The sequence below is a fragment of the Tympanuchus pallidicinctus genome, unplaced genomic scaffold (assembly GCF_026119805.1).
Source record: "Tympanuchus pallidicinctus isolate F22 unplaced genomic scaffold, pur_lepc_1.0 scaffold25, whole genome shotgun sequence".
Classification (NCBI taxonomy): Eukaryota; Metazoa; Chordata; class Aves; order Galliformes; family Phasianidae; genus Tympanuchus; species Tympanuchus pallidicinctus.
Window position 1 is genome coordinate 2,938,731 of NW_026294742.1, and position 27,991 is coordinate 2,966,721.

Here is a 27,991-nt window from a genome sequence, read left to right on the forward strand (position 1 = left end):
ACACACAGCCACCCTCGGAAGCAGCAACGCAACCGCGCGTTCATTGCACAGCGCTCAGCCAAAGGCAATCAAATCACCCTGCTCGGATCGACGGCCTTCAAATAAGGAAGTAGCACGTTAATAATAAGCGTGACAGCTTTTCGGCTGCTTTTCCACCCCCCCCCCCTCCCACTCTACCCCCCTTGTCGTGTAAAAGCACACCCAGAAGAAAAAGTGAAAGCCCCCGGCTGTTGCAGGGCAGAGGGGAGCAGAACAGTCCGTGTTCTCCCGCAATCCGACGGCAGAGGAGCGCTCCGCCGGGCCGTGCGCTGACAGACGCAACTCACCGCGCGGCAAACAGGGCACAGCGACCTGACAGCACCCGCGGACAGCGCGGAGCGATGGGGAGGATCGCAGCCCGCAAGCCGACGGCGGGTGCACGAAGCAGCGAGCTGTCAGCCGCTCGTGCTCACGGTCGGAAACAAAGTTTGCGAGCAGAACGGTGCGGTCCTCACCGCCGGCACCGCCGGCACCGCCACCCACGTGCTCCGCGGCTCCGCGCATCAAACCGACCGGCACCGCCAACAGAACGGGACGCGGCGCTCCGCGCACCGCAGCGCTGACGGACTCTGGAAAACCCGCGAGCGGAGCCGGGCGGCGACGGCACGACGGCGGAACCGCTCCCGCCGGACTCTCCCCGCCTAACTTCCCATCGCCGCACGGCGTCGCAGCCCCGAACCCAGCCGCCTCTCACCTGGTGCCGGCCAGCGGCCGCGGGCCACGTCCGCGCGGAGCGGGCAGCAGGCAGCGGGCGGGAGGAGGGCCGACCCGGCCCCGCCGCTTCCTGCCACGGCCCCGCCGCCGCCCGGGGCGCGGCTCCCTGCTGCCAGGCGCGGCCAATCGCTCGGCGCTCGGCTCGTCGCCCTGCCGCCGCGCTCGCCGCGGGCGGGAAAGAGGAGGGGAGTGGCATCGGCGCTCGGCCGCGCGGCCCGGCACGAGCTGAGGGCGCCTCGGCCATCGATCGCGGGGGGGAGTGGGGGGAGGGCTCTCGGCGCTCGATTGGTTCGCCTGCGCAGCCCGGCCGGTGGGATGAGGGGGGCGGCGGAGATCGGCGGGCGATTGGTTCCCCTGGGGGGGTTAGCCTGGGGGGGGGAGGAGGGAAACCGGGGGTGGGCTTGGAGTTTATAGGGCCAGGTGTGTGAGGAAATGTGCTGGATGTTGTGTTGAGGGACGTGGTTTAGTAAGAGCTATTGGGAATAGGTGAACGGTTGGACTGGGTGATCTTTTAGGTCTTTTACAACCTTGGTGATTCTATGATTCTATGAAAGGCAGGGCTGTAAGGAGTGGGGTGTGCGAGGAGGGGGCTCTCGGCTGCTGTGGGGAGGCAGGTGTATATGGAGTAAAGGCAGGCCTGTAAGGAGTCAGGGGTGGGTGGGAAAGGGGAGTCAGGTTTATGGGCCCAGCTGTGTGTGAGGAAAGGCAGCCTGTGTACAGATGTGTGTGTGAGCCTCAGGCCTATGGGGGACCGAGTGTGTGCGCAGGTGGTTTCATGCCTACCACAGGTTCAGGTGTGCAAGAGGAGTTTTCAGGGCCCATCACATAGTGGCTCTGGGGCTTGTAGCAGCTGCTGGCGTGTGGCAAAGCCTTTGTAAGGATGGGCTGCATCAGAAGGGGGGAGCTGTGGGGCTGAAAGACTGCACAGCCTGAGGGGGAAAGGCCTTGGAGGAGAAGAAGCTTTAGTGGTGGCTGAAAGGCCTGGGTTAGGATGACTGCAGAGCAGAGAGACAGGGTAAGGTGGTGCAATGCTGTTCCTGCCATGCTTTGCAGTTTCCTATATGGAGGCAAATGTTCCTTTATAAACATAGAGACCTACACTGGCTTGTCCACTGGTCTCTAAAGCATGTTGCTGATGGACAAAGCTGGAGGTCCAGAGCTGTGCGTTCTGCCCATGCCTCATGCAGCCTCGTGCTGGTGTGTCGCTGCTGGGCTGCCTTCCAGGGCCCTCGTGGTGCAGTCATTTCAAACCAAAGGTGTGGAAACGTGAAATCAACATGTCCCAGGCTATGGGCAGCTGTGTTCTGTTCTACAAAGGCCAATATTACAGGTTTTCTGGTTATCTATTTCATATAAGAAACATGTTTTGCTGTGCTTTCTGTTTACAAAGACTGAACTTTGTAGCTTTTTTTTTTTTTTCTCTGTTTCTTACAAATGGAAAGAAAAACAAAGAGCAGGGCCTCTGTGTCAGCTGCTTTGCAAATAGCTGATGCTGACAAAGCAGGATGCAGAAACCTTTCTTCAGACTGAGTGAATGTATGTCGAACAGTCAGTGAGTTGTGATGAGAAAAACAGTTTTTTATGAAAACACGAGCCAAGAACAACAGCTCGACAAAGAAGTTTAAACTTTCTCTGATAGCTCTTTGGGGCGTAGATAGTTAAGTTTCTGCATTTGTAAGGGAAACATGGCATTCCTTAAAGCTGAACCTCCTCCCTTGGGTTCCCACTGGATGCCTGAGAGATGACAGTATAGGGTGTCTCCAGAAGGCTAATATTAAACAGGAGGAATTGATGTGGAGGGAGCAAGCAGCAAGTGAGATTCCAGTTTTGACCACAGAATGAGCTAAAACAATTTTGCATCAGCAACTCTATCCGGTTTCTTACTCATTCTCTGTACACAGCTCCTGCTGTTCAAAGGATTCCTCTGTGCCCTCACGTTAGTGAATGCACCTGCCCTTTGAGTGCAAGCTTCTCCTAAAGGGTAAATTTGCTTCAGACAAACAGAAAGTGCTGAGGCAGTGTAATGTGAGTTGAATTAACCTTGAAAGGGGAGCCCCAGCTCAGCCTTGCTGAATTTACCCAATCGCTGTCCACAGCAGCATGAACAAGGCTGACTGGGGAGCTGATGGGTGAATTGTGTGGACACATGGAAGAGATACAGGAAGGAAATGGAAAATAAATTGGGGGTTTAGCCAGAGTGCTGTTTCTAATTCTGCAGCTGTGCGAAGATGGGGAAGTGATTTGGGCAGTCCAAGCGCGGCCCCAGCAGTGCAGCTCCTGGGATGCAGCAGCAGCCACCGCACCCTTTCCTGTTCACCCTGCAGCCCTGTCAGCTCTTCTGCATCAGGCAGAGCCCTGTGGAAGGATTGCTTGTCTGCCTGCAGATGGCACTGGCACCAATGTGATTGGCAGCAAGAGGTGGTGAGTGGCTCCAACACTTACTGGTGTGCCAAGTTCAGTGCCCCCCAAAGGGATGTTGAGATCGGGGAGCTGCTCGCAGTTGCGCTGATGTTTAGCCACATCATCTCCTGTAAGAGGCAATATTTACTTATGTAAAAAGGTTTAATACATGCTTTGCGTGGGTGTTCCAAGTTAAAAATTGTCAGTAAGTGCAAACAGATCTTGGATAAACTAGTGAAAAGCAAAGTGCACGAGCTGTGTTACTACTGCAGTTCTTTTCAGAACAGGGTATGTCCTGGTGCCCCCTGGGTTAACTAGTTTTAAACAGCACTGCAGTCATCTTGAGTTTAGTCCTTCCTTACATAAAACCGATTCTGTTTTATTTCCTTCTCCTTGGTTAGCTGTTTGTAGTGTCTCAGTGAGTCAACAAGCCGTGCATTTGGGGAATGTCCAGGTGAGCATTCAGCACAACTCTGCTAAGGACGCGGCCATAGTCAGTGCCTCCCAGGTGATGTGCAGCTGTGGGAAAAGGCACAGTGAAACACCTGGCCTGAAATAGCATGAGGCTTTTTCACATTCATTAAGGTCACATAATTAACGTGGTCCCTGCATGTGAATCTCACTGCAGGATCCACACCTGGGTCCTTCAGATTGTAGCAGCGTCCTGCTGGAGAATAACCTGTCTGTGCCCATCTGCAGTGGGTTTGGACGCTTGTCTTAGGAAAGCTGCGATTGATTGGCAGGGAGTAATCTGATGAAAGCACGGAGGAACGAGGAAGACTTTTCTACACGGAGAAAAGCAGCAGGAAAGCTGTGCAAGCACTGGGCCAGCCCACTTCCACGGGGCAGGGACGGTGCTGGGCATTGTGTTAGCGTCAGTGATAGCAGCTGGTGGCAGAACGTGACAGCGTGCCTCTCGAGAGGTCCGACGTCTCCGCCCTCGCGGAGCATTGCGCTGCTGTGCACGGGACTCGAACCCGCGACTCAGTGAGTGACGCCGGGCCTCGAACCCGTGACCCCTCGGCAACCCACCGCGCCCAGCGCCCCCCACCCCATCAGGCCCCCTGTTAGTTGCCCGCCCCGTTCGCCTGCAGCGCCGCGCGTCCATCCGGCGGCGGCTCCGGCGACCGGAAGCGGAAGTGACGCGCGGGTCCAGGCGCTGTTGCCAGAGCGCCCGGCGGAGCCGCGTCCCGTTCTTACCCCGTCCCGCCGCGATGAGCGCGGCCGGGCTGGTGTCCGCTACGCCGCCCGCTCCAGCCCCGCCCGGGGCACCGGCCCCCGCCATGCCTCCCGGCCCCGAGTACTACGAGGAGGAGGAGCTGGAGAGCGCCGAGGAAGAGGATGGCGAGCGGAGCGCTCGGGCCCGAGACTCCGATGAGGGTGGGTAGAGCTGGAGCGGGGCTGGGGAGGCCGGGAGGGCCGGGCCGACGCTGCGCTCCCTGGGAGGTGGATAGAAGCGGGGCGGGCTGTGAGCTGCGGGAACGTGCTGCGGAAATAACAGCTCGGCCGTCCGATCGCTGGAGTTTCCTGTGGAAGAATTAAAAAATAAATACATGATGGCGTTTGGAGGGGTGAAATCGGAGCGGTTTTCTCGAGTGGGGAAGAGTCAGAACGAGGAGAGCGCAGAGGACGTGGGATTTTGGGGTGTCCCGGGCTGTAATTGGGGCGGTAGGATAAGAAGTACTGGAGAAGTGTGGTGTGTGGAGCTCGCTTGTGTTTCTGTGGTGAGAAGGGGTAGGAGGAGGAAAGGGAGATCAGGTAGAGGAAAGGGTGAAACCTGTAAGAATGAGGGGCCATGAAGGTGTTAGGAGAGAGAGGGGTTTGTAGTGGGACCGTGAAAACATGGGAGAAGAGAAAGCCAAAGTGAAATCCAGAGTATCCTGGCATGTAGGATGCATACAATGACATGTCAGGGAGATGAGGAATGACCCTCTGATAGTATGCAGGGTCAGATTGGATGGGAGTCAGCCCCACTCTGCTGCCACATCATGTCTGTGTGCTTCTGAACAAGGAGTTGGAGCCTTGAGAGCTGACAGCATACATGATGCCAGTGGCAGTGTGCAAATAAAATGGTATGGAGGACTTTTTTTGTTACCAAAGTATTTCTGTTTTAGTCAGAACTTGAGCTATATCTCTGTGTTGAACTTTATCTTATTATGAAAATAAAGTTTAAGGTGTTTGTAGCCTTTCACAGGTTTTTTTTGAGGCTGATGCCTTTGTCCATATGTAGGAGATGTAGCTGTAGATGGGCTGTGCAGCTGTACCTTGTCCACCATAACTCCAGCCTGGAGAAGCTGATCCCTTAGAGAGGAAAGGGAATTCACCCGTGGCTGCACAAGAAAAGAGAGCTGCAAAGGAGTAGCTGAAAGCTAGCAGTGCTGTACTGCTTTATTTTATAGGTTTTATTATCTGCATGTAAGACTGGGTCTGTCTGTGCATTAGCACTTGTCTGTGCTTTGAGAGAATGACGGACTATTTCAGCGTGGAGCTGAGAAGCCAACTTCAGATTATAGCAAGAAATGTGTTATCTTAAGTGCAACCTCTGTGGTAAACCATAACAGCATCTACTCACAGTGCTGTTTGCAGAGCTTCAGGTCAAGATACAGAGGCATTCTGAATCAGAGCTCCTTCAGTCCTTGTTTCCTGGGTGAAGCTATAAGAAGCAGCTTGGGAAATGTCCTTCAGGGTCCTAAGATTGTGTTACCATCTCACTTTAGGGTTGTGAGACTAATAGAAAGGATTTAGTGAAGGATCTTAAGTCAGTGCTGCTTAAACTTGGTGGAAGCTGTGTTGTAAATCTGCTGGGGGGCTAACATGAGATGACTTGTGGTGTCAAGGGAGAGATGAGATATTTCAAGTCAGTTCTGAATTCGCTTCTCCTGTTGCCAGTCTGGTTGTGTATTTGCACAAGTGTGGGGTTTTTAGTAATTTACTGTTATGCTTTTAATCCTGCCTGGTTTTAACAAGTCATTCTTTACCTCATTTAGATACTGAGGATGCAAGCGAGACTGATCTGGCAAAACATGAGGAGGAAGACTTTGTAGAAATGAAAGAACAGTAAGTAGCCCATTCTAATGAAAAGTGAGGTTATATTTTTGCTGCCCTTCTTGGGAGGTGGGGGACAGATGTCTTGTTTTTGTATAGAGCTCTGCAGTGTTTTGGACCAAGATTTGGGTTAAACTGTAGCTCAGTGTAATAGCTAATGAGCACATGTAATTGCATTTCTTCTCAGTTATTTTCTCAGTTCATATTGCAAAGCAATGTTTTGAACAAAGAAATGCACAGCAGCTCAGTTTTGCTGCAGATGAATCCCTCTGCAGGCAGATCCTTTAAAGAAAACAAGGAATCTACTTGATACAAGCCAAGGCAAGATGCCTGTGAAAATTACTTAAGTGACTGAATGTCAGACTTGTCCAGGGAGAATTAACTTTTTGGAGACTTGAGGTAGTTTATTTCCAACCTAAGATGTATTTGCAGCATTTTATGTTCATTTGCTGGCAACAGTGTGGTTTTTCACACAGGTCAGGAAGAGTTGAGCTATGTTAAACCACAGATACGTGAGAAAGGAAATGCAAGACTAAAACAGCACTGGGAATAGACTTTGGTTTTAGTTTTGGGTTTGCTTTTTTCATGTTGGCTTGTTTTTCACTTGTTGCCCAAGGAGGCTGTGGATGCCCCATCCCTGCAGGCATTCCAGGCCAGGCTGGATGTGGCTCTGGGCAGCCTGGGCTGCTGGTTGGTGACCTGCACACAGCAGGGGGGGTTGAAACTACATGATCATTGTGGTCCTTTGCAACCCAGGCCATTCTGTGATTCAGTGTAAAGGTCTCTGTCGTTGCAGGATGTATCAGGACAAACTGGCATCTCTTAAGAGGCAATTGCAGCAGCTGCAGGAAGGTAAGTCTTGAGGGGGGGTAGCTTTGTGTTTGTGTTTCAGGAAGGAAACTGAATACAAAGAAAAATTTAAATTGCCTTTGAAATCAACAATTTTTTTTAGGTACTCTTCAGGAATATCAGAAAAGAATGAAAAAGTTGGACCAGCAGTACAAAGAAAGGATACGAAATGCTGGTAAGCTGTATTTCTTTCAGAGGTGCTGCATATGCCTTTGCATTACGATTTTTGTAACAGCAGAAAATGAATGCAACTCTCCACTGATGATAGGAACTTGCTGGAGGAAAGGGTTCCATGCTCTGAGGGTGGGCTGTGGTTGTTTCTGAGTTTATGAAACACGATGGAATCTTTCTTGAAAACACCCAGCCCCCCCTCAGTGTTATTTGCAGAGTGTTTACTAAACACCAATAAAATATTCAGTCTTTATTTGTGTGAAATAGCACAAATGAAAATGTTTGTATCTGCCATTATGCCTGCAGTCTTCCACGTTGGCTTGTTGTGCAGCTTGTCCAACACCTTAGCACTGCATGCTTCCTCAGAAATCTGTTTTGTGCTTGAGAACAACAAATGCAGAGGATTTGCTGCTGCAGATGTGACTGTTGACAGCTGTGACATCAAATGGGCTGCCTGCATTTTCTGGCTCTGTCTCAGAAGCAAGGGCCCAACTTCATTTAGAAGTGCCTAGCTCTGCCCTTCTGAGAGCCTTTATTGTGTTACCACAGAGGGACAGGTTGGAAATCAGATCTGTTTGCTTGTTTTCCTTTCTGTCCTCTTTCCAGTAGTTTCTTATCTTAGACCTTTTATAGAAGGTCAGATCCCATTACACTGTGAAATAGATTAGAGCAGTTGTATGATGTCAAATATACAGCAGCCTTTCAGTAGTGCCAGCTGTCTTCTAAAAGACTTTGGGATAGTAAAGGATCTGCTTGAGGAATTTAAGTAAATTGAGCTGCTCCTTGCAAGCAGAAATCTGTCTTCTGAGAAGCAAATATGTTATGTTAGGGTGGCGTTCTAGTGATAATGGGATGCTGAAACTGCTAACTTGTATCCCTGGCTGGCAGGGAGTGGTGGTGCATCAGCACCTTTCTTCCAGAGGAGGGCAGATTGTGCTTAGTTTTGAATTAGGATAAAAGCCTGACTGCCTACTGTTACAGGAATGGGTTTTTTGTGTTGATTCATCCCACGTTGAGTGAGGTTTTTCATTCTGCTTTTGTGGGGTTTTTTTTGTTTTTAACTTAGAATTCAGATATTAATGCAACAGTTTAGATTTGTCTGTATATGATCAGCTCCATAATGGAAGTATTCATAGAATGGCTTGGGTTGAAAGGGATCTCAAAGATCATGAATCTCCAACCCCTCTGCCACAGGCAGGGCCACCAACCTCCACTCTTAATACCAGACCAGGCTGCCTTCCTTGCTGAGTGGTTAGGGAAGAAGTTGCAAACAAAAGGTTCAATTTTTATTTTGGCCATCTGTCTTGGTTTTTATAGCACTGTAAAAAGTGACACGGCTGCTTCCACAGCCTGGTCTGCTATTAAATGGGGAGGTTGGTGGCTCTGAATGTGACAGAGGGGTTGGAGATTCACGATCCTTGACTTCCCTTCCAACCCTGGCCATTCTGTGATAACAGGCTTCAGTATGTTTCAGAGCAGTTTTTGCCATTTCAGATATTTCCATAGGTTAAAATGCTGGTGAAATGTGGTGGTTTGAGGACTGGGTGCCTTATTTGCTTTCTTTGACACCGTCTTGAGTAAAGATTTCCTGTGCAGTGTGTCCTCCAGGAAACACAAAAAGCATGCAGACTTCTTGATTTCAAATTATTAGCCCTTGCACAAACATCAGTAGAGCTGTTTCACACCAGAAATCCATTGGCCTCATCCTGCCTGACTTGAATTAAGGTAGTGCTGTATGTTAGAACTTAACCTTCAGGGATAGATAGCAGCTTGCTTGCCTTTTTTCTCAGGCATAAGCAGCCTGAAATCAGGCACTTGTGTTAAATAGATGAATCTAACTGCTGCAATGTTATTTGTGAATGGATCGTTGCTGAAATTCGTAGTACTGCTCTAAAGTGTCAATTTTTGCCAACCATACATCAGCTGTGTGTGTCAAGTTTCTATCTGGGAAATTTGTATCCAGAATTGATTTACTTCTGTGATTGGAAGAAGGGTGGGCTGTAGACTTGGTACTGATGGAAGTAGTAGCTGAGCTGGAAAGCAAGGTTTGCTGCTCTGTAAGGTTTGTAAATGTGATTGAATAGCTATAGAAAACTTGAATTAAGTTATTAAGTTGAGTCTTTCTTTTCTTTCAGAACTTTTCCTCCAGCTGGAAGTGAGTACTCTTAATTTATCAGAATACGTATTCAGTGGGTGGAAGGTGTTAAATCTGCAGCTTTGTCAACCAGCACTTTTTCTCATTTTTTGTTTCCCCCTTTGGTGTTACTACAGTTAAGTACAGAATACAGTTCTGTTGCCTGCAGTAACTTCCAGGCTGTCATTAAAAAGAAAATGAAAAATCCACATTTTCTGCAATTGCTGTGTGCTGCTTGTGCATTTGGTCGTTTAAAAAGCTTGTTTAAGCTTGCTTGGGGTGATAGATGATAAGTCTGAAGAGCTCTCTGTTAGAGACTTGATAGGGGAGGCACCATTAAAGTGTGTTTAAAAAGAATTAATTCTTTTTCTGATAACAGTTCTGCTTCCTTAGTCATTTCAGGTGGTTTTCTGTTGTATTATTTAAATGTTGATAATCTGCAGAAGTGGCTCTAGCTTTCAACAGAAGAGCTAATGAAAGCATGGCAGTTGAAAGAAGGTGTTGCCAAATCACTGACTTGAGCTATTTGTTCTTTAGCTAACTCTTTTATCTTTTGATTTGCATTAGACAGATCAGGTGGAGAAGAATTACGTCAAGGAAAAGAAGGCAGCAGCAAAGGAGTTTGAAGATAAGAAAATTGAGCTTAAGGAAAATTTGATTGCAGAGTTGGAAGAGAAGAAGAAGATGATTGAGAATGAAAAGTTAACCATGGAATTAACAGGAGGTAAAAACAAGATCTGTCGTTTTTCTTCCCCGCTTTGCTACTGCTTAGAAAAAAGAGTTTTAAGAAGCCCTGCTGGTTTATACTGACAGCTTGACTTAAAAACTTCCCAAATGTTAACACAAATTGGTGGTCTTTAAGTGGAGAATGTAGATCATAATAAAATTCAGTGACCTGCATTATTAACATGTAAATCAAAGCAGTGTCAGCAAAGGAACAGACTGCAGAAGCTTTCTCATTCACTTTTTCTCCTTTCTGAAGAACAGATTGAGTTCTTGTGATTTCTAGACTTGATAAAATTGTGCTGGATGCTGGGTTGGACTCAGTCCTGAAAGTTAAACTCGTGTTTAGATTCATAGCTTCTTCTCAAGACAGATTTTTGAGATAGTGTTGTAGAACAGTATTTCTTTGTGAGGTTGTACAAAGTTAATTAGTTAACTCACTGAATGTATCGTGGCTGTTCTCGTGGTTGGAAGCCCCTTGCTTGGAGACAGTCGAGGTCAGGCTGCACTGGGCTGTGAGCATCTGACTGAGCTGTAGGTGTCCCTGTTCATCGCAGGGAGTTGGACTGGATGGCTTTAAAGCTCCCTTCCAACTCAAAAGATTCTACCATTCTGTGAGAATTTCCTTCAGTTGGGATGGCTGTTGGAACTGATGCGTCTTAATCATTTTTGTTACTGAGTTCTAGAGGATGCCTACCACGTTTGTGCTTTTTCATTATGCTAATATGAAACGTATTCTCATGATGTCCTGCTCTGTATGCAGACAAAAAGGGCTTCTTTAAGTTCCTGCAACGTGGCATTGAAACTATTGAGAAGTGCCACAATGTTGACCTGACCAGTGCTACCAGGTTTTAAATAGTGCAGATGGTTAAGAAGCTAAGGGAAGGTAAACAGCAAAGGTTAAAATGTGCTACTTAAACCTGGTAAAAGAGATTGATTTCAGTTAGCTGCATTTATGTCCAGACTCTAGAAAATGAGCATTAAATGGACAAATTTCTTGTATGAAACCACTTGTTACCCTTGGTGCCTTGTCAGTAGTGGACTCAGTGGAGTGAGGGTTGATTGGCCTCCTTCACAGGTTGTGCTTCTCTGGTACAGAACCAAAGGTCTGGTCTGATTTCCTTACAAGAAGCAACTCCCACATGTTATGGACAGATGATGTTGGCTGTGTTGCTGAGGTCTGTCCATGAATTGGACCTTATTATCTTTTTTAGCATCTACAAGTGTTACGTAAGCTGATAGCTTAATTGGTGCTCAGAAACAAGAGATGAAACGTGTTTGGTGGAATTGTACAAACCATTAGGGCTGATCTGGTCTGGAAAACACCTTGTGCTGGTTGTCTGTTTTTGGATTTGTTTTTATGGGTTTGTCTGATCTTACAAACTCTCTGTGTCTTTGCCTTAACTTTGTTATTGTCACTGTGGGCTGTGCTTCCTCACTGCTAAGCTGGCATACAGTGTTTATCTTGCAAGTAGATCTTTGTTAAAGGATCAGGGTCTGAGTAGATCTTGCCTTTGTAATCTGCACACCTCTGTATTGAGGATCTGAGGGAATCCAGGGTCTCCATCAGCAGGCAGGGCAGCTGTTAACGTCAGGGTTGGGATTTGCAGAGTGGAAGGGAGACAGAGGAGGTGTAAAAAGAGGTATTCAGGGGTAATGTGTGTGATTTGGGGACCAGATGAATTCTCCTCTGGGAAATATCTCCCCCACTGCTATGTGTCCTGAAGAGATGAGCTATTTCATCAGGCACAGCTCTGGTGAAAGGCATGTAAATAACTGTGGAGAAGCAATTCATTGTGTGTGTGTGTGCTAGGCCTCTCTTATCTCCCTCCTTCCAGACCAGCAGAAATGCAATTTGATTCCTTTAGAAGTAGCAGAATTGATCACGAATGCATACTGCAGCCTGAGAAAGGAGCACAATGGAACCTGCGTGCACTCAGTGATTTCTAAAACCTATAGAGAAGCTCATTGTGTGCAAGAATGCAAGTTGGCAACCTGATGAGTAGCAGGCTGGTTTGTGAGCATCAGGACTTGCTTGCAGTTTCTGTAGATTGTAGCTGCTGCCTCCTGGAGCACTGCCCTGTGTGGTTCTCACCTGTTAAGGCTCATGTCAGCTTGTGTTTCAGGTGAAATCTGCTGGTACTTTAGCAGCTCTTTGAAAATGGCTTCAAGTTATCACAAATCTCGAGAATCTCACAGCTCTTCACGTGTTTCATTGCAAATGGAAGACTTTCAAGGTGTTTTTCTCTGGGGGTTGATGTGGTATTAGCGTTCAGCTGACTTGTTGCAATTCTGTATACAAGTTACTGAGGTCAATTGATGTCCTTACTCAAATTTTAAGGTAACAGCTTTGTGACAGCTCCTTTCAAAGAACTTTTTAAAAAAAGGTGGAAAAGCCTCAGCGTGGCTGCATGGCACCCTGAGAAAGTGCTTCAAGCCCCTCTTTTTGAGGCTCCTGTAAAACAGTCTTCACAAATGGCAGGAAGGGGCTTCCATTAACACAGTAGCTTATGATTTTAGTGTCCACAAAGCTATCAGTGTGCAGTGTAATTCAAAGCACTCAGCTTTGAAGGAAACTACTCCTAGGTGTACTGCTGGGAGTGACTCTTCAGTTTTTACTTATTTTTGAAATCTTTTCTCATGATGTTTGTTCCCTTAATATGCAGAATGTTCTTCCTATTGCACCCTTTGTAGGGAGAAAAGTAAGTTTGTGTTTTCAACGTGCTGAGCAACTCAAGCATGTGGTGTCTAAAGGGAGCCATGGAAGCTTCATATGCATCAGTGCTTTCTAGGCTGTGATTTGTATGTACTCAAAGACAAATAGCTTTCAGCACATAGAAGGAACAGTGATGTGTTGGGTTTAGCATTTTAGATGTGGTCTCTTGCCAATTCAAGCTATCTTCATAAACTAAGGAGTTATCTGTGAGAGTTTGAGAGTTGAGTTGAGCAGTTCAGACTGCCTGTAGTCATTTAGACAAACTGTAATGTGGAGAATGAATCATAGAATCACCAAGGTTGGAGAAGACCTTAAGATCAGCCAGTCCAACCATCCACCTGCCACCAAGATTTCCCACTAGACCATGGCCCTCAGTACAGCACCTAAATGTTTCTTTAACACCTCCAGGGATGGTGACTTGTTGAGATGTTTCAATTTCAGACTATTTTCCCCAGTGCTTAAGCTACAGCTTTCTTCCTAACAACAGTTGTTGTGAATTTTACAATTGAGCTCACTTTTTAAATCATAATTTGAGACTTTTTTTCAGATCATCTGGGTTTAAATCCTGTTTGTGTTTGAAGCTCCATGTGTCGGTCTCCATCTTGAATGCATATGCATTCATGCACTTATTGCTTAGTGTTCCAACCTGAAGATGTGAGAAAGAATGGTTGATTTGGAGCTGATGTGTGATGTGCTGCTACCTACTCCAGTTTTATTAGCAGATAACTCCTTTTAAGTGATCTGTTTGGAAGCAGATATGCAGTGTTAGCATGAGAGAATTTCTTTGTGAGCTGTCATAGCACTGCTGTGCTTCAGTTACCTGTACCTAAGGGAGCTGTTGAGTTCCCCAAACAGCTGTGCCACATGAAGACAATGAAAGCTGTAACCATGGCATCACAACACTGTTGTTCAGCAGTGACCTATTATAAAAGAGAGCTCGTATTCACTGTCAGCAGTTCCAGCTTGGATGCTAGAAGCTGTCGTGAGAAAAACCTATTTTCTGAGTGAAAGAGAAAACATCATTTTCCTTGTGCCCTCTGTAGGAAGTTACTGATTCTTACTCTTCTCCCAGTGGCTCCATCAGCTCTCCAACTTCATTTCTCTACAGATTCTATGGAAGTGAAGCCTATCATGACGAGGAAACTGAGGCGACGACCAAATGATCCAGTTCCCATCCCAGACAAGAGGAGGAAACCTGCCCCTGATATCCTACAGAGCCATTGGAGGGCTTTTGTATTTGAAGTCAGCATGCTGCCTGCAAGGCAGAGCGCATCAGTGTTGTTGCACACAGGAAATAAAAAAGATAGAGGTGTTAGAATCAGGATTGAATGTAGAAAATGCCCAAGTAGAATTTGTTTTGTATATTGTGTGATTAACAAATAGCATGCAGCTGATCTGTGGAGATAAGAACTTAAACTCCACAGTGTCATGAGATAACTAGGTGGGGATTTTTGTCATGGAGATCAGTTTGAGTTCCTCTGGCACTTTTTTCACAAAGGGAAGTTGTATAAGGGCATTATACATAAACGTTGAGGTGATTGATTCCGTAGATAGGAGATGACTTTTTCCTTGAACCACAGCTTTTCTCATTTCAAGATGTGACAAAACATTTGCCAGAAGGGTCATATTTGTCAAGACTGTGTTTTCCATTTCTGATAAAGGCTTCAGATATCTAATGTGGAGAGATGCGTAGCAAAAGCAAGGAACTAGACTTGAGCTCTGAATTAGATTATTTTTTTTTTAAATCTTATTTTTATATAACACCGAAAAATAGAAAGCTGCACATAGGTAATCCTTCTACCTTTTTGTTTTCTGTAATTAAAATGATCCCTGGCTTCTGGAAATATGTGATGGTGGGTCTTTTTTCTGTGTAAATTAAATTCACCTGGAAAGGAAAGCAATGATCTTCACTCTGCAGAAGTTTGTTGTTGGATTCCCAACTTGTTTTGCGTGGATCAGATTCACAAACTTACCTTGCAGCTCCTGAGTGACTCACATTTTCTGAGGGCAACATCAAACCGTGAGCTTCTAGGATTCATGCAGGATGGTCACGAGCATCTCCAGTTTTAATTGACCTCTTTTTACTTGGAGATTGTTCACTGTTCCTAAAAATATATATATATATTTATTTTGGTTTCAGAGATTGTTTTCCATTGAGCTGTGTGATCTTATTTCATCCTCATCCACGTGAGGGTGTGTTTTATGCCTCCTGCTTTTTCGGGTTGGTTTTCTCAAGGTTTTGTGGATTTTTGTTCTTGTTCCTGTCTTTATTCCTGCTTATTGAGTTGTGAAGTGCTGACTTTTTTTTTGTGTGTGTGTCATTCAGCTTAATTTTACAACACTTCAAGGAAGTCTGTTGTGTTTCAGCTTGCAGATTGTTCTCTGCAGCAATGCAAGCTGAAAAACACGGAAAATGCTCCTTGTTTGATGCCTCCATCAAGTAAATATCAATGTGCTAAAGGTTGTTCATGGATGGTTTTGAGTGAGTAAGTTAAAGAGGTCTTGTAGTGTTTGCTGCTAAATATGAGGCTTTATAGGGGTGGACTTGCATTAATTTGTATGATAAAAAAGTATAATGTCCTTATTAAAATGTGATGCAACTTTGCAGGAACCTTGTGGCTTATGTTTAATGAAGTGAAATATCACTGAGCTTTAATTTTCAGCCTTGTCAAGGGCTTTAGAGAACCTTAATTCTGGATACCTCAGCTAAATTACTTGCTGACGGATGAGCAAATAATGGAGGACCTGAGAACCCTAAACAAGGTAGGGATGGTGGCTTGGCTTTTATTTCTTTCCCCTGCAAAGAACAGAGCTGTCTGTCCTGTGTTCCTTTCTGAGATGTGGGACTGTTTCATCCCAGTAGGCTTTCTGAAGTGACACAAGATAAGATTTAGCAAGAGGGTATCTCCTCCCTTCTATTTTGGTAGGTTTAATTAACCTAATTAAAATGACTGCTGTCTAACAATGTTACCTTTTGTCAGAACCAAGTGATAAGCCATCTTACTGTGTTTTTTGTCTTCCCCTGCATGGCTGAACAGATGTTAGTACTGCTTTCTTTGAGATCCCAGCCTCTGTTCCAAGCCTTTGGGGGCTTTTCTTTTCTCTCCCCAATCTCACAGTACCTCATTAAATGGGGGTAGGCTACAACATGTATATTTATTGTTCAATTTCTTCTAGGTGTGATTATCCTACTGCTTTCTTGCTAGCTGCTTTAAGGCTTATGTGATTTCTTATATTAGAGGCTGCTCATTAAGGCTTTTGATGATGTTAATGGTGCGTGCCTTTTGTGGCAGCTGTAGAAGTCTTGCTAATGATCCACATCCTGTGTTTGGCAAAACCTGAGAGCAGTTGGATCATACTCAGAGAACAGAGCGTGTCAGATGGGTTTGGTGTGGTGGACAGTCAGAATGCTCTGAATAAGTTCAGTTTCTGGACCTTTAGATTTATGAGGCAATCTGCACCTCTAGCTGCTTATGGAATGGTGCTCTGGTTTTGTTATGCCACTTAACTGTACATTAAAAAAAACACACACATTTAGAATATGGGAAGAAGGACCACATCTAAAGTCTTTCATCCTTGGCCATTGTCAGATCACTGACACTTTCTCTGTTCTCTTTCTATGCAGCTTAAATCACCCAAGAGACCAGGTGAGTCAACAGTGGCACTGGAACTTGTTCACAACTTGCTGTTTTGAACAGAGAGTTATACTGTAGGCTTCTTGACTGTGTAATTTGGCTGTGTAATTGTTTTGACTGTGTAATTGCTGTTCTTTGTGTAGTTGCTGTGGCTAATGGGCGCCCTGTGGAGTCTCATAATCTCTTATGAAGTTTGGGGTTGGGAAGGGAACGATGTGTATCTTTGGGTGTCTGAAACATTTGGGCAGTGGGGAACAACTTAAAACATGAGGCAATCTAGATGTGTAGCAAGATTTTTTTTTCTCTCTATTCATATGTGTCTGGACAGCTTATGTCTGTAAAGCAAATAGAGGATTGAGAATTGCCAGTTTTTGGGTTTAGCTCTCCAGGTGTGTCTGTACAGTTCACTTCAAGATAGTGGTGCTGGAGTAATCCTGACCCTATTTTATTAGTACATTATGAGGTAGAAGTAAGACAAAACCAAGCAAGTAGTGTTTATCACATACCTATACATACTACAGTTGCTTGTGTTTATCACTTACCTATACATACTGCAGTTGCTTGATCTGTCTCAGTAAATGTTACAATTTATGTAAGCGAGGCCAAGGCTGAATCAGTCATCCTGAAAGAAAGTACCTTTCTAAGGAAATTCGGGTTTGTAGCTCTCTGTGCTTATTTCTGCTTAATGTGGCCATGTTAAATGATTCTACAGTCATGTGGTGCTGCATGGTGGACGTGTGCTAGTCTTTAATGGTCTCTTCTCTCTACTCAGCCTCTCCTTCCTCCCCTGAGCACCTCCCAGCTACACCAGCAGAGTCCCCAGCGCAGCGGTTTGAGGCCCGGATAGAAGATGGAAAACTCTACTATGATAAAAGATGGTAAGTCCTGGTGAATTTCTGTTTTAATCATTCTGAGCCTTGCTTTGTGAAGACAGAATGACTGCAGGGAGGAATTGCTTTATTAAGGAAGCCAGGAGTGAAGTGTTTTTGAGCAGTTATTAGCTCCGTCCTCCAAGGGTGAATCATTATGGCTTTCATAAATAAGTGATAACGGAGTGTTCAGACCTCATAGACTTTCTGGAGTATCTGCTAGCTTGGAGACTTAAAAACAACTCCATAGAAAAAAGAAATTGTGCACTGTGACATTTGGGAAATAGTTATGTCAAATCTAATGTCAGGTAAGAGAGCCACCATTGGTTGCAGTTTGGTGGAGCACTGAAGCTGCTCAGCTAAGATACAGAGTTCAGTGATTGCAGGTACAGCTGTTGCCACAACCCACGTGCTCTGCTTTGTAGTACAACAGCTCCTCATTCCACGAGGTGGCAGAAGGAATGTTGTGCACCAGATAAGCACGATGAAAAATATTTCTAATAACAAATCCTAACAGCCTTAAAAGATCAGATCCAACACAGGAGGGACAGCTTCAGAATTGCTGATTGGATATAGCTCAAAGTGTTATGGGTGTTTAGCTGTGGAAGCCTCACAAAATGGAAAGAAAATAAGATTTCTATGCAAAATTTATTAGTGGGTCTTAATCAGAGACATGCAAAATGAGATAATCGAGGAGGCAATCTAGCGTTTCTAAAGCAGAAAGCAGTTTCCAAGTAGCATGCTTATTTGTAATCTGCTCTGTTGGCTCAAAATAATGAGATGAGGTTGTAATTTTCATACTAAAAATAAGTTTTGAATTTGTTGTCTAAGCAGCAACTGTCCTGTGCATTTGTCATTTGCTTGTCTTCTGGTAGTGAAGTTTCATTGAGGATTCAATGGATGCAGCTCTGAGGAAAGCTGCTGCCTGGAGCTTAAACTTCCTTGGAGCACAAACCAGACATGAACAGGCTGCTCGTCACTTCACAGATGCTCTCAGAATCTAATTTTTGTGTAGAGCTACTATCCTGTAGTGTATATTTAGATGAATAAACAGTTCCTTAGAATCTTCAGCCATGCAGATTACTGTAGTGTTGCATAACAAGAACAGAGATTTGTGTATGTGCTCCAGAAGTAAATGTGAGAGCGCAGGAGCGGCTGCGTTTTCTGTTTCCTGAAGCAGCCAAGAAAGGACCATTATCTCAGAGTAGTGAATGGTTAAGGTAGTAATGGCCCCCAAGGTCTTGCAGGGGCATTTAGAAAAACCTGTCTTCAAAGCACAGACTTTGTATAGGGAATTTCAGGATGTGGAATTAGACTTTCAGGTTCTTTGTCCTTGTGCTTATTCCATGCTCTCCACCGGATCCTAAACTACGGTTCACAATAAAGCAGCCATCTTATCATTTTGCTTTTAACTTTGCCTGCACACGACAATGCAGTGATTTCTTTCAATCTTCTGTTGCAGTTGAAAATCTCAGCCTTTTAGCGAAGCATTTTGTAGCAGTGAGGGAAATTATTTCTGCTTGTTTCACTTGTCACAGTGGGACGTTTTACGTATTGCAAAAGCAAGAGATGTCTGGAGCTTTTTCTCTTGAAAGCCAACTTAAATTCCCTTGCAATTTTTTCTCAGCTCTTTTCCTGTTGAATTCTATCCCTTTTGTTCCCCTGCAGATGCATAAACTCAGCAAAAGACTGAGGTTATTGAGGTTCACCAGATTGCCTCTGTTGACATGTATACCTGCATGCGTGGAGCTTGTGACAGCTCAGCTCTGTTTCCTTGAGCTCTCAAACTGACTTATTATCTGTACTTAATTAACATAAATCTACTGATGGGCAGCAGCTTCATGTGTGTCTGACTTTGAAGTTCATTGATAATTGAAAGCTTTGAGTGAAAAATCAGTTCAGTGTCTGCGCCTGCACTGATTGCACTCAGAGTATTCATTTGCGCTGTGTCTTCTGCACTCTGATTGTACCTGGGTGATCAATTCTCATTGCTTAAGCACTCACAGCATGTCATGCTAGGATGCTGCTGGACTGGCATTCCTGTCTTATCACAGTGAGGTCTGGTTTGGAATAGCTTATAGTTTCCCTTACATCAATTAATGGTCATCTGGGCTCAATGAAGTGCCATTCTTGGCTTGTGTCACTGCTGCTCTTGCATTGCCCTGGAACTGCTGATATCCTTTCTGTTAAAATGAGAGTGAAAGAATAATGGTAGGGCACAAGTGTGGAAAGGTTGCAGGATTTGTGATTACTTTGCCCAGGCCTTTGGTAATTAGTACTTCTGGAGCACTGAAAGCCAACTCTATCGTTTCTGTTACTGGCAAGAAATGAGAAAACTTGGAGTCCATGAGCCAAGAGGGAGAGACTGAGGAATGAGCTATTGGACGACTTCCATATTTACAGTATGATTTTGTAGAAATAATGGTAAAGCTTATGCAAATGCGTGTGTTTTGGCAGCCAATCAGACTGTGGGGATTTGCATACTGAGTAGTTACTGAAAGAATCTGTGCTGATTCTGCAACTTGGATTTCCATGTCAAATATGAAGCACCTCTTGGTTAGGGTGAAGGTGGAAATACAGTTATGCTTTTATTTCTACAAAACATTTTGGTGCTTTCTTATTAAGATAATTTACCTGCCCATTGGTTTCATTATAACTGGAGCTGCCTGCAGAACTCTCCTAAGCAACACGAGCAGAAGCTGGGAGTCCTGTCCAGCACACTTGCAGTACTTAGCAGAAACTGGTGAGGGTGAAGAAGGCAACTCCATGAAACTAAGCAATTTGGTTTGGGATTTTGAAGGCTTTTTATTTCCTTTCATACAAAGGCTCTGAGAAAAATATACAGCATGACTAAAATATGATCTAAAAGTGAAAAATATGCTCAGACACTTCTACTTACTGGGGCTCTGTATCGCTTCTTAGAGTCAGTTAGCTATCACTTTGATGGGATTGGTGATATCTTCACAAAATAAGATGGTGTTAGGAATTTAAGGTGTTAAAACAGTAGACTGCACAGCTGCATTGAGTACACTTCAGATCTGTTGTGCCAGTGTTCTACTGATATTTTTTTTGGGGGGGGGAGTTGGAGAGGAAATGCGAATAATCCTTGAACATCTAATTTGCTCTGTAAGATTTTATCAGGTGTAATAGGGAGTTGGTGTCTAAAATCCATCCCATGTCTGAAGTGTGGAAGGCTAGTTTGGCTAGCTATTGAAGCATGGGCTTATTGTGAATGTGTTTCTTATCTTGTGTCTTGGTGCTCTGCCCCTGCCTCTTTCAGATATGAAATCTGTTTTAAGTAATCTGCTTTGGGAATTGAATTCAAACTGAGAGAGCTTCATGCATTCTGAAGGTGCATTTAAATGCCAAGTGTGTGTGTAGGATCAGATCACAGCTGTGTTGCAAAGAGATGGGAAAAGTGGTGTGGAAAGCAAAAAAAAAACCAACCAAACAAAAAAAAACTTCACATTTATTCTATCCAAATACTTGTAGAATCCTGATTTTATCAATCTTGCTATTGTTTACTTCTGCAGTCTCTGGACGGCAAAGGGTTTCATGTACTTTGTTTAATGTCTTTCATGTCTTCCTTTAATTTTTTCAGGTACCACAAGAGCCAGGCCATTTACCTGGAGTCTAAAGAGAACACTAAGATCAGCTGTGTCATCAGTTCTGTGGGCGCCAACGAGGTAGTGGGCTTCTCCTTGCTCACAGGAGTGGGGAAAACTGTGGGTTACTTTAGGCAGGCAGGCAGCTGTTTGCTAGGGACTAAGAGAATATACTGCTTTCTGGAAAGATGTAATTGTGTAGTATGTAAAGAAGTTGAATGGAGGATGACCCTGAATTGACATCTCTTCTTGAGGCTTCCTGCATCTCTAAAGCATGATACTACATTTTGCAAGTAGTGGTTTGGCAAGCAGGAAGAGTGAGAAGAGCTGTCATGTTGCATCTCCTTGATGCTGCATTGGGAAGTTCCATTTGCATTACTGAAAGGACACGCAGCTCCTATTAATGCAGAGTAAAAGAAAATCCCATTGGGTTGCCAGGAGAGAATAAGGACAAACATTGTCACCAAATTTAGTTCCTCTGAGGGGAGAAAATTCTTCCTGCTCACCTGGGTATGTATATTGTAAAGTGTGCTGGCATCATTCATCACCTGCATGGGAGATAGAGGGGGTGAGTCATTTGTCAGAGGCAATTTCCTGTTGGCTAATGATAAAGACTTACAGAAGCAGGTGAAGAAAGAGATGTGTGCTGAAGATTGATGTGAATCTCATTGCAAAGTAAGCTGACTGTTTGAGCAGCTTGTTAGTCGGGCAAAGAGAGCAGGTTATTTCTTGAGCTGAGATTCCTAGGAAAGAAACAATAGACTCAAATGCAATTCTCTTCAATCAGGCGATAAAGTAGCTTTAATCTGTTTTGGCAGTTAAGGGAAACTGCTTCATTTCAACAAAATGAGTTGCATATGGGATATGCTTTGTATCACAACTGTTCTCCTTGCTGTAGCAGTTATGCTCAGTGGCTGTTTGCTGAGATGAGGTGGCAGCATGTTAGCAAACGTAGTACTGCTAATTAGATTAAAGTTATTACTATTGACTTAGAACAATAAAACTCTCAATCTTTTGGGAGCAGCTTACCTGAAACCCGAGGAAAATGCAAGGTTTCTTATTGTATGTATTTCACTTTAAAGTGACACAGTAGGTATTGGTTTTTCTTTCTGGGAGAAGGCATGGCAGTTAGTTTCCTGCAATGGGCCATCACAACAGTACAAAAGCAAAAGAGATGGGAACAGAATCCTGAAATGAGAACGTGTCCTTAGGAGTGCTCTGTGCACCTCAGCTTTTGTTGCTCGTTCAAGTGGAGCTGCCAAACTGTGATCTCCCAGAGTCCTGCATTGAGTTAGAGGCAAGAAGGCAAACCTCAACTTGTGGTAGACTGCAGTCATAATCTGACAGCACTTGGAAGTCAAGTCGGTCCATAATTTGATAGCATTTCTAATGGAAGTCAGCTCAGTTCAAAGGAGCTGTACTAAAGGTGCTTCTGCAGATTGTCTCCCCACCAGCATGTCTGTACACTTCTTAGTAAAAAGCCTTAACTAAGAAACATAATGTTATGGCATAAAATGGCTTCCACATGGCTGGAGAAAGGAAGGAATTGGTTAACAGTGTATCAGAAGTCTCCTCCTTCACGTGAAGATCAAAATTAGTTTTGTGAAACCGGGCTTGAATTTTGGAATTGACCATAGGCCTCTCCAGCACTGACAGCTGGGATGATCCTATCTAAAATAAATAAGAATTCCATGTGGATTCCTTGGAATCTGAGTCAGACTTCTGCTCTGGTGGAAGTCATTGGCCAGACTCACAGAAAAGTTCAGCTTCTGCGTTTTGACAGCAAGAACCTCTTCAGTAGGTGCAGGAAGGGGTTTTCTTGCTGGGATTTATTCAGCAAGCTCAGTTTGTGGCAAGTTGTGATGTAAACTTGCAAGCTTTTTTCCTTTACAATTTAGGAATCAAAGAAGAGAAGAGCACGGTTTCTTTCTATTCCCCTTGTCCTTCGGTTCTTTAGAATTAATAGATGTGCTCTTCTGATTTCTGACTACATTTTGTGTCTAAAACATCAATTTTAAGTTCAGAATGTCTCCATTCTTTTATTCTCCTTAATCGTGTGGCACGTTTTAGGGCTAATTTTACTGTTGTGGTCACTGAAAACGGATTTTGCTTTTTCCTACTAAATAAAGCTTAAAGAAGCAGTTAGCTTTGATAAGGCAGTGTAGCATTCCATCGTATCCTGATGGAATGTGAAACTCTGCACCTATTTGCTATTGTGTATGGGCACTCAGTTTGCAGCTGGAGGAATTATTTTGGTTAGAAAAGCCCACCAAACACTGGGAATGTCACAACAGGGATGACTGTCAGAGAAGGTAGCTTTTAATTTCTCCAGGGAAATAACTGAAGTGCAAATGCAGGCAAATATTCAATTTATTTTATACCGAGGGCTTTTCTAGTGAGGTCAGATTATAATTAAAATAACAGTTAAATCAATATACCACATTAGGCCTGTAGCTAATGATATCTAGAAAAACAGTTTGAGATAAATTAGTTTCTGACTTTACAGCCCCTTGCAGTGGGAAATACTGGGCTTCTGTTCTAAAGTACTCCGTAACTCAGAGCTGGAAGACTTGTATTTTCCATGTATATATATTTAGTCATTTTAAATGCAATAATAAAAGGAAGAGGAATTTTGTTCAGATTTGATTTTTAAAATGCCATTGTTTGGGTCCAAACTTCTCTGTTATTTGGGTCTTAGAAATGATTTTCATTTATAAAAATTGACTGAAGGGTTGCTTACATGGGAAGTAATTTGTCCTTTGAAATGTACTGTACGTCTGCAAGCCATACGAATCCTTCCATGCAGGTATTTTTAAAAGAGGCCCTTTTATCTTCAGGTACAATTGTTTAATAAATTGTGAGAAATGTTTCACTGAACAGAATCTGAGTAAGCTTTCCACTTGACTAATAGCCACTTGTCTGAGCAAATCCCAGGATAGATGATTTGTATGATCTGTGGATCTGGAGGGCCTTATTTTTGATTAGGTAAGGCTTAATGCCAGGGTTCTGGTGAGAGCTGTAGCAGAAGGAAACTTTGCTTTCTTGATGAAGCTTGGGAAGAGTAATTATTCTTGATGACTGTTTTGAGCAGAGAGTTGAAGTGGTGAAGTCAGAAGCGTTAGCAGAAAGCTAATGTGGGAAGGGAAGAGGAATTAACCAAAACATCCTGCACCCTGAATAACGGAGGCGTTCAGATTCTCAGTGAGAACATCTGAAATATTGGGCTGCATATTACTTACAATGGGGTTTTTCCCTTTTTTTTTTCCCTAATCTGTTCCCCCTGCCTAACTCTCTCTCCTGCAGATCTGGGTGAGGAAAACCAGTGACAGCACAAAGATGAGAATCTATCTGGGACAGCTGCAGCGAGGTGTTTTTGTGATTCGTCGGCGATCAGCTGCATGACTGTATGCTCTTCCTTGGTCCTTTTTTTTTCTCCTTGTTTTTTTTATTAAAACCAATAGAGAAACCTCTAATGGGGTATGGCAGTCTGTTCACTCTCATCTTAGAAGCAGAAAACGCTGTCATAACCTCTTATGAGACAGTTTGTGGCTGGCCACATTATTCCGTGTAGTCCTGAAATCTTGGTGATACACAAACACTGCCCTGGACTATTTCTGGACTTTGCATCAGGCTGCTGTATGCTTTTTTTTTTTAATATCTATTTTGGATGACTATTTAACAAGGTTTGCATCATACTTTTTTTCATCGTTGTTTCATGGAGCACAGATTGGACTTGTTGAAAACAGCCTAATATTTGTATTTTGAATCAGACCGATGGAAGAAACTTTGTTTGTCAAAACCTGAAGTTGGTTGTTCTTCTTGGCTTTGATATCTTGCAAGGCTCAGGATGTTGGGCAAAAGGAGAGGAATCCTGCCAACCTTCAGCTGCAGCTGAGGAGTGCATCTGTAATATCTGGTGTACAACGTCAGCTTACTGGATGAACTGCTGAGGGACTTGAGTGCTGAGGCTTTTTTGGGGAAGTCTGATCAGTTTAGCAAGTGCTGAAAATCAGGTCGATTTTAATATAGCTAAGCAGTCACACGTGGCTAATCCAAAGCATCCATTTCTCTTCACATTAAAAAACCTTTCCATGAACAAGCAAAGAGTGTGTCTTATACCTAGATTCCCTGGAATAGGCAGATGAGGATAAACCAAAGGCTTGGTTAACTGGACTTTGCACATACAAAGACTGCAAGTGTGGTACAAAGTGGAAAGCTGCCTTAACGTGCTTTTAGCATACACCTAAAACCATCTTTCCCCAAAGCACCATACATACGTTTGTCTTTGAAGGGTGTTCCAATTACTGGATGTAGTGCTGTATATCTACATTTGTCCTCCAAAACCACAAGAAGTAAAATGTTCAGGAGATGATATTAGCTGTATTAACACCCTTCTGAGGTGTTTAAGGATCTGACTGGCATTCCTTCCTCTCAGTCTTCCTGATGACTGAAACCACCGATACTGTGTGTGACTTTATTGCAGGAACTACACAGCCCATTGACATCACTGCCTGAACTTCAGCTTCTGTGCAAATCAAATCTGTGCTCCTTTTGATTACTGGTCAAAAAGTTGAAATTTCTGCCTTTCCCTCTCTGTTTTGTTGTGAGTTATCTTTTGTTTTTGCTTTTCAGCTGCCTTCTTATTCAGCATCGGTCCGGCCTGTTTCATATCTGGATAAATAGAGTATTTTAAATGACTGTTTCAATTTCTTTTACTCGCTGCAGTTGGGTGGCAGTCACATCCCAGTAACTGATGTGTGTACGTGGATCTGGAGTGGAGTGTCATGGCCGAGCTGATGCGTTGCGTTTTTGGCTGAAGGACCTCACATACATTTGCTGTGCTTGAAAGTTCAGCTACATCTGAACTTCTGGTGGGGAGAAGGAGGATGTTGCAGTTTCCCACCCTTAAAAATGTGCCATCTTTGCTGCAGAGCTAGGTGGAACGCAGCAGGCTGTATTTTGTCAAGTTAACAGCATACTTAATGTAACTTAACATTCTGTGTGTGTGGCAGGGTTTTATATAAGGTGATCATGTACTGAACAGGATTTGTCACTAAGCCTTACAGTGATCATCATAGTTCTTATAATAAAAAGCATTAAGTAAATAGCAGGATTTTTTTCCTACCTTCATCGTGTTATGAGCACACACACTGGGGGAAGTGATTGAAAACGTAGAGTTTTGGGAGGATACCTTGCTGACCTGCTAACAGCAGATGATCTCTCTTTTGCTGTGATGTTGTCTTTAAAGGCACTGGTAGAAACCTGGAAATGCAGCAGTTCTCTTAGAGCCAGTATGATATCGGTGCACATCATAGGAGCTTAATTCTATAGCTTCATCACTGCTGCTCAGTCTGAATCAACATCAGCTCACCTTCCCTATCCTTAGGCAGAAGAGGGAGGAAACAACAGCTGCGCTCACAATCCCAAACCTGCCTTTCCATTGCTGTGGTCTGATGTCCCGAGGTTTGCAGTGGGAGGGGTGACATCTTCCCACTCCCAAATCAGCATCTGAATGGTCTCCAAACCCCTGTGGGGTTGTTGCACTGTTTCCTTCTTTAACCTGGTGTTGATTCAGAGCAATGTGGATCTGATCTGGTTTACAAACACTTTGACGGCGAACTCGTGCTGTTTTCACACTGATTTTGAATGTTCAGAAAGGATTGTACAAAGGTTGTAATAACTCCTGTCTGTTCTTTGCCCATGGCCTATTTCCCCACTGCCCCTGAATTACCATTGAAATCTAATTTCTGTTTTTAGCGTGGGCCTGTAGCCCCCTTTTTGCTCATATTAAACTGCTGCATGGAAGGTATTTCATTTTAAGGCTGCTTCATAATTCCAGGTTTTCATGAAATGGATGTCTTGCTTACCATTGCTGATCACTGTGAAAAATCAGTCCGTCCCATCTGTCAAAGGAAACAAATATTGCATCCTGTTTTTCCAAGCAGGCTGCTGTATAATGACCTGTGCCATTACGGGCTGGGAAGGCTCAAAATGCAGTGCCTTACTGTGTGCTCAGGAGAGCAGCAGGTTTCTTTCATCCTCGAGGGATGCTCCAAATGCTCAGGGTGTGCCTTGTTTGATCAAATGTGTGGATGTCAGTGGCAGAAACGAGAATGTGCTGCTGGTTGGGAGAAGCCCAGTTACCCCAGGAGATGGACACAGTCTTTCCTCACTTCTAAGAGGAAACTGGGTTTTTTTTGTCTGTTATTTGTCTAACAGCAGTCTTTTGAAAAACTCAAATCCTCCATGAACAGAAATGGCTTTGTGGGTGTGAAAATGTTTCATCCTCATTATTAACAGTGTTTAAAGTAAATTCAAGAGATGGTTTTAACTGCTGGCTATAGAGGTTTTTAAAGAAGGGTGAACTTTCTGCTGATAACAGATTTTTGTAAGGGTTAAACTGTAGCTGGCTGGTAGCTCCTGTTTGGCACTATTGTCATTACACTGAGAAACAGACTGCGTGTCTGCTGGGGGAAGAACCAACACATTATTTAGTACTTGATCAGCCATTAGATACTGAAATGTAAAGGAAGACAGATCAGCCAGCCAACTTCCAGTGACTTTTTGACATCGTGCTCACTGAAAAGTTTCAGAGATGTTTTTACCAGGATGAATGCTGATCCAAGAAATTGTCTTACTCAGCTCGTGCACTTTGCCTGTAAGGAGACAGTGATGTAGCAATGAAAGCCCTGAGTGTTTGCAATTTTTCATGTTACTGGAGCACTTACAGAAATGAAATCTAAAAGAGCCAGAAATTGTTGTGACCTTTGTGAATAACTGTGATTCTTCCCCTTTGGAAAAAAAAAGGTGGTTTGAGACACCTTTGGGATTCTTATTCTGCAGAAGCAAACAGAGCCAACATAAAGTGATTGAGAAGATCTGGATGCTTGCAGTGTGCTGTTCCTGCTTTCGCTTTGTCCAGTTTGAAGAATCAAATTGTAATATGCTTTTAAAGCATTCAGGAGACAAAAGTAGATGTGCTGGATGAATGGAAGGCTCAATCCACATTTTGTGCAGTTAAAGAATTCCACTATTTTGATAACGTTTAAGTGTCCAAATGTATAACTGGGGGTTGGAGCTTGATGATCCTT

The 27,991-nt window shown here is 44.0% G+C and overlaps 1 protein-coding gene across 1 annotated transcript; it reads left to right on the top strand.

Moving 5' to 3' along the window:
• The first annotated feature begins 4,279 nt into the window (after positions 1 to 4,279).
• Positions 4,280 to 26,005, top strand: SUDS3 (SDS3 homolog, SIN3A corepressor complex component). Its single transcript, XM_052689397.1, has 12 exons — positions 4,280 to 4,533; positions 6,141 to 6,210; positions 6,995 to 7,050; positions 7,151 to 7,222; positions 9,354 to 9,373; positions 9,920 to 10,076; positions 13,900 to 13,995; positions 15,493 to 15,554; positions 16,417 to 16,438; positions 17,199 to 17,304; positions 20,897 to 20,981; positions 24,204 to 26,005. Exons 1-12 carry the CDS (start codon positions 4,368 to 4,370, stop codon positions 24,300 to 24,302), a joined length of 1,011 nt encoding a protein of 336 aa, XP_052545357.1. The 5' UTR covers positions 4,280 to 4,367; the 3' UTR covers positions 24,303 to 26,005.
• Positions 26,006 to 27,991: the final 1,986 nt, after the last annotated feature.